The 13,022-nt window shown below is 33.7% G+C and overlaps 1 protein-coding gene and 1 long non-coding RNA gene across 2 annotated transcripts in view; one reads left to right on the forward strand and one right to left on the reverse strand.

The window, feature by feature from the left end:
• LOC126764158 (ATP-dependent Clp protease proteolytic subunit) overlaps positions 1 to 9,968 on the reverse strand; it is a 136,202-nt gene extending 126,234 nt beyond the window's left edge. Inside the window, exon 1 of the mRNA XM_050481952.1 lies at positions 9,830 to 9,968. Within this exon, the coding sequence (XP_050337909.1) occupies positions 9,830 to 9,871 (42 nt within the window). The 5' untranslated portion in view covers positions 9,872 to 9,968. The remainder of the gene's footprint in view (positions 1 to 9,829) is intronic.
• Positions 9,969 to 9,977: 9 nt separating this feature from the next.
• LOC126764280 (uncharacterized) lies at positions 9,978 to 12,100 on the forward strand. Its single transcript, XR_007667882.1, has 2 exons — positions 9,978 to 11,281; positions 11,343 to 12,100. It is a non-coding gene; the product is annotated as an uncharacterized LOC126764280 (long non-coding RNA).
• The last annotated feature ends 922 nt before the right edge of the window (positions 12,101 to 13,022 follow it).

The raw sequence follows: 13,022 nt of genomic DNA on the forward strand, positions 1-13,022 counted from the left end.
TTTTTTTGTGCTAGAATCACGTACTACAGATAACCATATTTCGGGCTCCAGCGAAATCGATTAGCCTCCACCCATTTGGTGATGTTTCATCGTGGAAGCTAATTTACCGACCGTTGGGCCACAGATACCTTCTTTGCGCACCCTGGCGTTAAATTCGCTAAGCACTACACTGTACGAAATGCTAAAAGGACCTACTCGACTCATTCCTTGTCCCTCGCACTATTTTGACGGAGGAGGTGTCATCCGTTATTTTTAGGAGGTTACCAACCAGCTGGGCATCGACACCTTCCCATTTAAGGACCGGACATTTTAGATGCATGCCCTTAAATCATAGTCCTTATTACGATTGCTGTGGTCGTTATGAAAAGGGAGCTTTCACCTCCGAAGCTGTTTTCTTGCTTTTCTTTTTTTTTACATGGCGGGTCCCAAACCCAGCGCACAACCCTGGTAAGGGATGGTACACCTTCTCACTATAGCTCACCTTCAAACGGATGTTCTTTGGCTATCCAGAGCGAAAGTCGTGAGCTTCTTAAGTTCGTTTCTGGTGTGAAGTGAATGGCAATCAGAGAACTTTTCTTCTACACATGACTCCATCCTTCCATTCAGTATTGGATAATATTCGATCGAATAGACCACGTTCAGCATGCAGTGAAGAAAATATAGCAGCCATGAAGACCGTGAATAGTAGATTCGAAATATTTCGAAGAGCTTTTGTGTAAAAGCTTTTAGCAAAGTTTGTTACCTGTTTTTTAGCTTTATACAAATACCACAATGAAACATCATAGTATTGTTACCAGCAAAATACTACATTGCTCATATGGTATTTTGCTGGTAATTGGTGACACACATATGGTATTTGTACCATATATGGTATTGTTACTACATGTATGTCTCAGGTATTAGGGGTCTGTGAAAGTTTTTCCATTTTGTAACGTGCATTCACCAAATTCGCGCTTTTCAATAGACGTACGACGACCCATTAAGTTATATTCAAATTAAACTAAAAACCCACTAACTTTCAATGTGCAAATAATACTAAAATATTACCTAATGTACCATTAAAATCAAGTTTGCCTATTCTTATTAAACAGCATACTGATACGTAATAATTAACCTTTTATTATGTATTTGTTGTATTTACTATACTTAAAAAAAATTATTTAGAATGTTTTTGTATGTGTTCGTAACCTACACTAATATTATAAAGAGGAAAAATTTGTACCTATTTTTGTTTGTTTGTAATGAATAGGCTCAAAAAGTACTGGGCCGATTTAAAAAATTCTTTCACCAATAGAATGCTACATTCTTCCAATTTGACAAAGGCTACATTTCATTTTGAAAAAATTAGGGATCCTTGGTAAAATTTGAACAATGTAACCGAAGGTGTAGAAAAATGAGTCTTAAAATGTCTTTCGTTGAATGCGCTTCCGAAACTATTAGCGATAGAACAAAATAATGTAGAACAATATTGAAAAACATCATAATGTCTACAAAAAACGCCGAGGTAGCATATGTCCAACTATTGTAGTTATGTTACTACAACAACTTTTTTCATTTTAAACATTAATTAAAATGCTAACCAAATCTAAACCATGCTATTTATGTGTTTATATTAATGTGTATTTCAACTCAGAGAATACAGTACAGCCAGTGGAAACACCGCCAGCAATAAAATTAACATTGACGAGTTTTTTCTCAACTTTCGTCAGTGATCCGTTTACGAGAACGTTGCACTATTCGGAAATACCCTTATATTATACATGGAATGCATCGTCGAAGAAATAGTTTCGCAGAAAGCAAGGCCAACCAGTAGATTGAAATCCAGATGTGTTCTCAACTAATGCATTAGGACGAATTTACACAATCCACCCGAAAAACGACGTCTGCTTCTACCTTCGGTTGCTATTGATTAATGTACGCGGTTCAACTTTATTTGAGTTATTGCTTACTGTGAATGGTACGGTGTGTGCAAGTTTTGGAGAAGTAAGCCAGCAATTACAATTGCTGGAACACGTTAATCACTGGAATGAAAATGAAGTTCGCACACTTTTCGCGATAATCATTTCGACATATCAGCCTTCAAATCGGCGTCAATTATGGGATACGAACAAAAAGGACATTGCCGAAGACATTTTACATGGCCTTCGCTAAAAATTGGAAATGGTAGATTTTCGGTTTATACTTCCGGTGGTTCGATATCAATTCCATCTTCCCTTTGTCAATTCACGAAAGATGAACTCATCACAAATGTTCGGACATTACCGATGTTGTTGACTTAAACTGGAAGATTCAAAGTCAAATTCCGGGAGACTTGCGCTCATACAAATCGATCGATAGTCTTGACAATGAAGACGGCGCCGTGAATTATCCAGTGGTATTTCTAAATTCTTTGGACAGGCTTGGTATGCCACCGTACCATTTGCGTCTCAAAGTAGGATCGGTCGTTATTATATTTCGCAATCATCATGCCACGAAACTGCGTAATGGAACCCGACTGATTGTGAAACCAAAAAATGTTGTTTATCAAGCTGAGTTACATTGAAAATAAAAACAAAAATTAAATGATAAATTTAACATTCTTTTCATTTCAAAACACATAATTTCACGCAGGACAACGCCTGCGGGGTCAGCTAGTGTCAAATAATTTAGCTTTGAATATACATTTTACATTTTTTTAAAATAAATAAGATATGCAAATATTTCATGTTTTCTTTTAAATAAAGAGCACACAAAATAAGCTGTAAGCCACTGTAAGTCTATGTGAACAATCCCGCCACGATTCACATTTGGAACAAAATATCAAGCGTGTCGTTCGCCAGTCACTAGTCATAATGATCTAACGGGATGGTCTTTCGAATAGAAATTCCCATTAAATTTGAAATTTCTTTGTAACAGAGAACAATAAATATGTAAAGTTAATCAAAATGTCCCTAGAGTATTTTACTATTCCGATATATTAACTTTTTACAGGACACATTTTTATTCGTAGCAGAAACTTAAATTTAGTTTGTACTTTTTCACATTATACATTCATATGTACATATTAATTTCTAAGGGCTGGTTTAAAGAAGCGGTCGAGACTTCTTTGTTTATTTTCTTTTGTGTAATTTTCGTGAGCATATTAATAGGATGTGATATCTGATCTGCATCGTTATTGTATTCATACCACTTTATCAAGGTATTGATGCATTCAACTGCTTCCGAAAAACTTACTTTCTGTTGTTGCAAATTCCCCTTGATAACTGGTTCTTCAACTTTACTCTCAGACACTTCGAAATCTGCGTCATCTTCCATATTTTGATAGTAGTTCTGTCATCAACACCACACAGCTTGGACAACAACGATTGTACCTCCCAAAGTCGTCTGAATTTATTCAAAACTTTTCTGAGTTAGCATATTCCAATGGGTTTTCCAACCCTTTGAAGCTACGTGGGATGCGGATTTACCAATTATCAATGTTTTCAACTCTTGCGAAAAATCTGCGCTCGCACACCACATAAATGTGATTTTTCAGCATGTGCCGTCTTGGAGTAACTTTAATCTGATTTGCAAAGATTTTTTCTGCTTTGTTGACATTTTACAGTAACTATAAACAACTCAAAAGTTCAAACGCCCATGACAATGTATATACCGTGGCTCCATCGCATAATCGGACAGAAGTTTATCTAATATTAATGTGCTCCAAGCATAAAGATAAAAAAGCAGAATGTACTGTTTTTTGCTATTATTTGCACTTCATAATACAGTTTCTATCATCAATAAAAAAAACAACTATGATAACTGTAAATTTGAGTAGCAAAACATAAATATCTCAATTTTTTGCACTCAACGAATAATCGGACAAGTGAAAATAGCAATGCTAAATGTGCCGTTATTTTGTAAATGCGCACTTTACAATCACATTTTTTGGTCTTATTTAGTCATAAATTTTATTTAGTCACAGAAGAGTTTAGAATTTTGTGAATTATTTTTAAAATGGCTCCAAACGGAAAGCAAACTTCGCTCGAAATAAGGCAACTAATAGTGAAATTGAATGGTGAAGGTAAAACCGTCCGAGAAACCGCTGAATTGGTAGGAAGAAGCAAATCCACGGTCCATGATGTGATCAAGAGGTTCCATCATGAGTTCAGATTGGCTAATAGAAGCAGAGAAGGTCAAGGCAAGATATTATCTGTGCGAGAAGAGCGTTCTATAGTAAAGGAAGTCGCAAAACATCCTTTCAAAACGGCGAAAGAACTTAAAAATTCTTTTAAAAATCGAAGTGGAAAAGATGTCTGCCTAAATACTATTCGTAATACGTTACACAAATACGATTACCATTGTAGAGTTGCAAGAAAAAAACCTTTTATTAGCCATCAAAATAAAAACAAAAGGCTGAAATATGCTAGGGAGTATTTGTTAAAATCAGAAGACTTTTGGAATCAGGTAGTTTCACATTATTTCATCGCAAAATACATTTATTTTGATAGTTTTCCCTGTTTTTAGGTTTTATTCACTGATGAAAGCAAATTTAATTTGCATGGATCAGATGACAAAATGTTTGTGTGGCGTAAACCAAATGCCGAATTTGCTCATAAAAATACAAAAGCTACTGTGAAGCACGGAGGGGGCTTTGTTATGGTTTGGGGGGCATGTCAAGTGCTGGAGTAGGCAATTTGCATTTTATTGATGGTAAAATGGACAAATTTGGCTATCTCAATATTTTGATGGAAAATGAAGTTGGGTTTCGCGAACAATTTTGCTTTTTATCAAGACAACGACCCCAAGCACACATCGGGCGTTGCAAAGCTTTAGTTGATACACAACTGCCCTAAACTAATACAAACACCACCGCAGAGCCCTGACCTTAATATAATCGAGCATTTGTGGGAGGAATTAGCTAGAAGAGTGTATCAAAAAAAGTTTAACACGTTAGGTGAGCTAAAGGAGGCCTTATTACAGGCATGAAATTCCATAAAGCCGGAGGTTTGTCAAAATTTGGTAAAATGTGTTCCACAGCGCTGCTCTGGATAACAAGGGTTATGCAACTAAGTATTGACTCCTTTTGTTTTATATATTAAGTGGTTCTATTTTGTTTTGTCCGATTATTCGTTGAGCATAAAAAATTTAATTGTTTTAGTTTTTTTATTTAAATTGACAGCTTATATTTAAAAAAGTTACCTTTTCTTTATCACTTAAGCAGACGATAATATGAGGTATAAATAAAAGCGAAAAACAACACATTCTGCTTTTTTATTTTAATGTTTGGAGGACATTTATGTTAGAAAAATTCTTGTCCGATTATGCGATGGAGCCACTGTACATACCTCGCGACACCAACAACTTTTTGCATAGGAATTCGGGGAATACTTGTATTTCCTTAGAGCGGTACGTGGACGCTTAAAATCAGTCAACTTAGCTGAAGATTTAACTTTCTCGCTAGTTAACTTTTGTGCGATTCTACTCTACTTATTAAATCGAAAAAGTAAACAGTTTAAATAGTTAAAACTTTTAACTTCAAAGCCAAATATCACGAAAACTAAGTTTTACTCTATATTCACGAACCTGCTCTATCTGCCTATACCCATTTTATCCCCGATTATGCCTTTATAAGGCATCACCGATATATTTATAACCAGTTAATATGCCATTTAGACCACTTCCTCCCAATAAACCATAACTTGGATAACCTGCACTCTGGTTTCTCCAAAGGGGTAAATTTTAGAATAGTATTCGCCGATTTTGGGTATTTACGGATAGAGGGGGTCCTCCAGATTAAGAAAATATATATATACACTCAGTCCTTTTTTTACGCGATTTTTGGTTCTGCCACTAATCGCGTAAAAAAAAATCGCGTAAAAATGGTTAGTTTTCCAATATTAACTGACGAATTGGTTCCGAATATAAAAAATATCGCGTATAACAATATATACGCGCAAAAAAATATTCAAAAACAATACAATAAGTTTCAAATTTCAGACTTATGATTTATTCATTCATAACAAAATAAAAAATACAAAACAAAAACCATATATAAAAGAGAAGAAAATAGAAAATAGGTAGATTTATTGAAAAAACCGTTGAATGCTGTTTAATCACTGTCATTATCCGTAGTGGAAATTATTCTTAGCCGCTTATTTTGAGGGCTGGCACTGATGTCACTAGAATTTGTATCAGAATCAATAGACTATAGATTGATGTTCTGATTGACTTAGCATCTCCGACTGTCATGCATTTGCGTTTTTTTTTATTTATTTTTATTGTTTTCAATCATTTGTGATATGGCATTACTTATTATTTGACAACACGGAACACTTATTGCATTGTGCGTGTAATAATATTTATGTAAAATATAAAATGCTTATTTTCAGCAAATATCTGACATATTAATAAAAAATACATATGTAGAAATATTGTAGTGAATTGTAAGTGTATAAAAAGTGCATAATACGGAAGAAAAACTAACCAAAAGTCGAGAAATTGCAAAATTAAATTTGCAAAATTTTCAACTTTAAATGCAAATATCTCGAAAACTATAAGTTTGCGGCGGCAATAATTATATATATTCTTAATCTGGAGCATCAGCACTATCCAACCATACCACTTTTAACCCTGAAATCGTGGGATGGTATACTAAAGCCGACCCAAAAATAACCCTCGGTTGGACCAACACCTGGGCGTGCTCAGTTCTTTTGCGTTGAACTCCCTTCTGCGTTTGCGGCCTTCGGGTGCGCTTCAAAAAAATAACCCTCGGTCAGACCAACACCCGGGCTTGCTCAGTTCTTTTGCGTTGAACTCCTTTTTGGGTTGGCGGCCTTTGGCCGCGGTTAAAAAAAAAAATAACCCGGGCCCATTCAATACCGGGATTTATCAAGATAATGAGAATTCTGAAAGATTTTACATTACTCATCACACGATAATGAATTTAGTTATGTCGTCATAGTCTTTCTTTTTTCTTATTTTTATTCCTTTACAACATATGACACAACAACTCACAATCTAGGGCAAATGGTCTTGCATATTTGCAATTGCAGGACATTTGCAACAGATTCTGAATTGCCCTATGGTAACACTAATTTTTTGCTTACAACAATTTTGTTATTTTATGAATAAATGGATTTTAACTAAAGTTTGATATGGAATTAAAGTTATTTTTGCACTATTTATTATAAAATAAATGAATAGAAACGAATTAGTGAAGTGTTAGTGGATATAAAAGTTAAAAATATACATAAGTGTAAAAGGTATTATAAATCTATGAAACACGCATTTTAAACAGTTGATTTTTTGAACTTTAAATCAGTGGTGCGCACGCCTCAATACTAATACATTTTACGTTTGCGCTGCACAAACATTGCTATAGATTTTCGTACGTACCTAGCGTACGTGTTCAGCCGCTTTCGTGTGCGTGTGATATTTTTCGCAGTAGCAGAATTGGCACGATTCCGATTACTTTGGCGGAGGGGTAAAAAAACCGAATTTCCGTATAAATGGGGTATGTACGGATAGGGGAGCTTCTCCAGAGGAGGAATATCCAAAAATAATGTAAAATTTTCTAATATTTTATAAAATATTCACGATTAAAAGTTCAAAAATTTGCACTAAGAAAACATGTTATTTCTCTATGTTTCACAAAATTTTTTCACATTTTTTACTTTGTATATTTAAATACACACTCTAAGCTTTGAAATAAGCTTACATTTCACTTTTATTTTGCTATATTTTACCTAAATTTATTAATTTAAAAATCACTTAGCACACTCATCGTTGAAAAGGTTAGATTGTTTACAATTATGAGGAAAACGAGCCTTGCCACATCTTAAACAGTAAATATGTAGGATTTTTAACAATTTTTCTTTGTTTGTTTTATCGCGTGATTCTTTTTTCTATATTAACCATAAAAAAATACTTTCTACATATGTATATGTGTAATACGTAATTTATGTGACTGAAGTACTTTCGCGAAGTACTCCTTTATGCATTGGCGGTCTTCGGCCGCGCTCTAAAAAAATAACCCTGGCCGAGCGAATACCCGGGGTGACTGAAGTAATATCGCGTAGTACTTCTTTCTGCGTTGGCGGCCATCGACCGCGCTCTAAAAAAATAACCCTGGCCGAGCGAATACCCGGGGTGACTGAAGTACTATCGCGTAGTACTCCTTTCTGCGTTGGCGGCCATCGGCCGCGCTCTAAAAAAAATAACCCTGGCCGAGCGAATACCCGGGGTGACTGAAATACTTTGGCGTAGTACTCCTTTCTGCGTTAAAAATAAAAAAATATATATTCTTTTTGTTATAGTGGTGAAAGTGGTTATATTCTTTGGTTATTATGCACTCATATTCAAAAAAAATTTAAGTTTTCGTTATAAAATTGATAAATTTTGATTATTATTTCAGTCAGCGATTTCCATTTATATTTTATATAAAATGGTTATATTTTACGGTTATCATGCACTCATATTGAAACAAAATTTGAGTTTCGGATATAAAGTAGTTATATTTTTTGGTTATTATGCACTCGAACTCATATTTTAAATATAATAATACTAATATAACTACTTTAATCCAAAACTCAAATTTTGTTTCAATATGTATGCATGATAACCGTAAAATATAACCACTTTATATCCAAAACTCATATTTTAAATATAATAATATATATATCGTCACCTAAAATACAAACCAATGTATCATAAAAAATAAATGGAAATCGCTGACAGATATAATAACGAAAAAATATAACTACTTTATATCCAAAACTCAAATTTTGTTTCAATATGAGTGCATGATAACCAAAAAATATAACCACTTTATATCCAATATTCAAACAAAATTTAAGTTTTCGTTATAAAATTTATACATTTTGGTTATTATATCTGTCAGCGATTTCAATTTATTTTTTATGATACATTGGTTTGTATTTTAGGTGACGATATATATATTATTATATTTAAAATATGAGTTTTGGATATAAAGTGGTTATATTTTACGGTTATCATGCACTCATATTGAAACAAAATTTGAGTTTTCGTACTGTACTGTAACCTTACACTTTATTACGTAACATTATTATATAATATTACTTATACATATGTATATATAATATTACTAATACATGTATATAATATTACTTATTTGCTTAATAAATTTAAAAAAGAAAATATCCATTTGCATGAATAGAGGAATTTTTGCGAAAAAGAGGAATTTCAGCGAATTGCCTTGTCATCACATGGCAGCGCTCCATTTCTTCGTAATTTTTGGTAAACAAATGAGGTTCAAACGAGTGTAAAATGTAATTTTTAAAATAAAGATTTTTTAAATAAAAAACCTGCTAAAAGTGTAAAATGTGGATTTATTTAAAAGATTATAGTGTAATTTAATTAATTTGAAGAGAAAAATGTGAATAAAGTGGGTTTAACGTGGTGAAATAGCTTCTTGAAATGTTCGAATTTTGCGAATTTTTGAACTTTAAGGTCGAATATCTCGTAAACTAAGCGTTTGCGGTACCTATAACCCTATATATTTTTTAATCAGGAGGACTTCAAATCTCTTTCCAACGGAGCGCCACTGCTTTAAATACAAATATCTTCCAAAGAAATTGGATATGGGCTTTCATAATTTATGTAAAAAAATCATAACTGCCTATTAGAATACGCAAATTGCCAATTTCTAAAGTAAATACTTCAATGTAATTAGAATATGCAGAAGCTTGATTGTTCCTTGATACAAATCATCTTCAATGAGTACTTCATGAAAAGCCAAAATGCTGTATCCTATAACATTTTACAAAGGTCAGACACATACATATATTCCTGAATATTCTAAGTACTTTGTAAATATAAAAGCACGTACCATGGACAGATTCCAAATTCGTTGCAATGACTTCATTATCATCTTAAGTAATTATATTTTTCACTACAATAAGGTTATAAATAAAAAAAACTTTCATCTAACACGATGTACCGACAAGCAATAACTCTTGTCAAGCCAACGCCGTGCATACTGCCATTGAAGTCGATTCATTATAAGTATGTATATGTCGTTATTTATATGTACATTAATTTTAGAATATCGACCCCAAAATTCAAGGTTAAAAAGGGAACGTACGGAGAGTTTAGTGTGTGGTTCTCCAATTTAGAATACGTTTAACGCTAGATTTATAACTTTTATATTCAAAATATTAAACAAAACTCCAAGTAAAGATATCATAATTGTTGATAAACAAATCTTTCAGTATTTCACTTCTCATAAGAACCTTCGGCGTTTGATGGACCAGGGCTACTTTTTGATGTGAAACATCTATAGGCGCTGGTAAACATGATTGTCGCCGTGGCGATCGCCACGCTATATTACGTAGTGTCTATACGTAGTCTATATGAAGCATACATATACATACATATATGTATATTTTTCCGCGGCTGGCAAAAATCTGTGTCGATATGTATGCAAGCTCATACATAAACATACATATTTACGCTGGCTTCTTTGAGAGGCTGCTACAGCCACGGTAGAGGAGGAGTAAGGTCACTATCAGCTGATGTTACGTAAACAAAGGCACAGCTGAGAGGTGCCACTGTAGAAACGTCAAGTGTAGTCCGGGGTTGAGTTTCTATTGGAATCCAAGATGGCCGACTTTTAACCGGAAAATGGTTGCATTGTGTTATTTTCTTAAAATTTATGGAAAAGTTGTCCCAAAAATATTGGTTATATATAAAAGTTTAATATATTTTCAAAAGAAAATCGTTTTATTTTAATATATATTCTTAAAGATGAGAACAATATGAGCTAATACATGAAAAATTAAGTTTTTTATTTATGCCTCTTTTTAACTGTGGTAAGTTAATAAATGTTCACCACAGAAAAATGTTACGAACAAATAAGCAACCATGCCGAACAGTGGGGTCCAGATTATACTCATTCACAGCCTTATTTACATTTTTGCCATCGTAACGAAGGTTTTTGCAAGGCGATTTGGTTGAGTTTATTTCATGGTTAAATGCTTTACGATGGTTTATTTAGTTATTTGAATCTGGAAGAAGTGTGCAAATTTCCCTTGAGACGATAAATAACAGATCGGGTTGGGATTTTATTCCAATAAAAGTACGGAATAACTAAACATGGCCTCGTTAATACTGCTGCGTAATGGGTCAGGCGCTGTTCCAATTTTATGATTTAAGAGATGTAAAAGCGATACGCGATGCTGTGAAGTACTCAAATGTATTTATGAACTTAGTTGGTCGTGAATTCGAGGCAAAATTTTAAATTCAATGACGTGCTTGTGGAAGGTGCACGTCGCATTGCTAGGTAAGCTAAAATTAAACTTTATTTCAAAAGATTTACCATGTAATTTTTATTTTTTTTATAGAATCAGCAAAGAAGCTGGTGTAGAACGTGGAAGTAACTTTTAGAAAGGGTGGAAGTAACTTTTTGAAGAGCAAATACTCCGGTGAGCACATTCGGATGTTGTACGAGCTATTGTCGATTGCACTTAGGATCCCGATACTTTCTAATATGCTAAACACCCACCTTGCAGACCAAAGCGTTACCAGTTGAGCGAATTAATTGACTGGTTTCATCGTGTTATGCGCAATAATGAAAAATGGTGGGGATACCGTCGTTAAGACATGCGTTGCGATTCTACCTTCTTATTGAAAACCAAGTTCACTGAGCTTATCTGTCCTGGACAACCTATTGGTGAGCTACATACGGAACGTATCGATCGCGAATGTATTACCGATGTCGTTCCCTCCGACATACCGTGGTTGAAGAATTTTGGTGTACAATTGGCCTCCATGGAAGAGTAAGTACCATGGGAATTGTGGCCATATCGTGCTGCGCAATATTATGATGCCGAATTGGGAGAGTGGGGGGAACCAGTTCCACCAAAACCGATAGAACATCGGGAAGAACTACGCTAATAATTAACAACACTCATCAAATGAAAGTTGGCAGCGTTGGTGACCAAGCAGCGATTTGAAAAAGAAACATTTGCATCTACGCGAATTACAATTCGTCTTAAAATCTAGTGAATTATGGTCGATTATGAATGGTGTGGAAGTTGATATTTAAACTTAAAAAAACAAATAAATGTAATTTGGCTAATAATGAAGTGCTATTAAGGAATTTGAGTTGTATTTTTAATTGGGCCAAACAAGTTATTATCGATTTGAATAATTTCAAACGGAATATATTTCGAACAATCAGTTATTTTTTTAAATACTATGCCAGTATTGCTACTGAGCATGGCAAAATAGTGTTGCGTAAGCTAATTTAAACTACTTTTTACTACTATATAGATATTGCAAATTCAAAAAATAATTTCTTTAAGAATCCTTTTTATTTAAAAAGTTAGCTTAGAACTAAAAAATAATGTGGTAAATCTTTTAGGATAATCAAATACTCCATTTGGGAACGAGTAGGATTCCTGATCGCCGGCATATAGCTAAATTCTGACATATAAAACGTGTATGTAGTTTGTGATTACAAAAATTTATACTTAAAATTCAGAAAACATGGCTATTATAATTATCTCTTGATTTATCTTACAGTAAAAAATTGTGTTTTACTGTTCAGACGAATTATTATGATATGTAATAGCAAATTTTTCCACAATAGTTATCTCTTTTGGTACACTCATTATCAAAAATTATTTTCAATTTGTCCATGAATAAATTAACTACAACGCTTAAAAATATATAGCATATTTATTTATATCAAGAAGATATAATTAAATCTTTTGATAACAGCATTAAACTTCATTCTATAACAAAAATTGAAAATAGTATAATTTTTTTTATAATTTTATATTATAGCATTTTCGCTTTCTGCAACCCGTTTTGACCTCTCGCCACCCTTATTCACCAGAGGTGGCCATGATGTTTTATTGTGAACGTACACTTGAGGGGTAGGTTAAGGACTGTGAATGGCTCTTTTTTCTATTGTGAATAGGACTTTCCCTACTCCTCTATACCATGGTTACAGCGGCAAGGGAAGCAGTGGCAATTGCGCGACCGCTTGGTCTTTTAATATGCCATCAAACATATAA

This window comes from Bactrocera neohumeralis, unplaced genomic scaffold (assembly GCF_024586455.1).
Source record: "Bactrocera neohumeralis isolate Rockhampton unplaced genomic scaffold, APGP_CSIRO_Bneo_wtdbg2-racon-allhic-juicebox.fasta_v2 cluster09, whole genome shotgun sequence".
NCBI lineage: Eukaryota > Metazoa > Arthropoda > Insecta > Diptera > Tephritidae > Bactrocera > Bactrocera neohumeralis.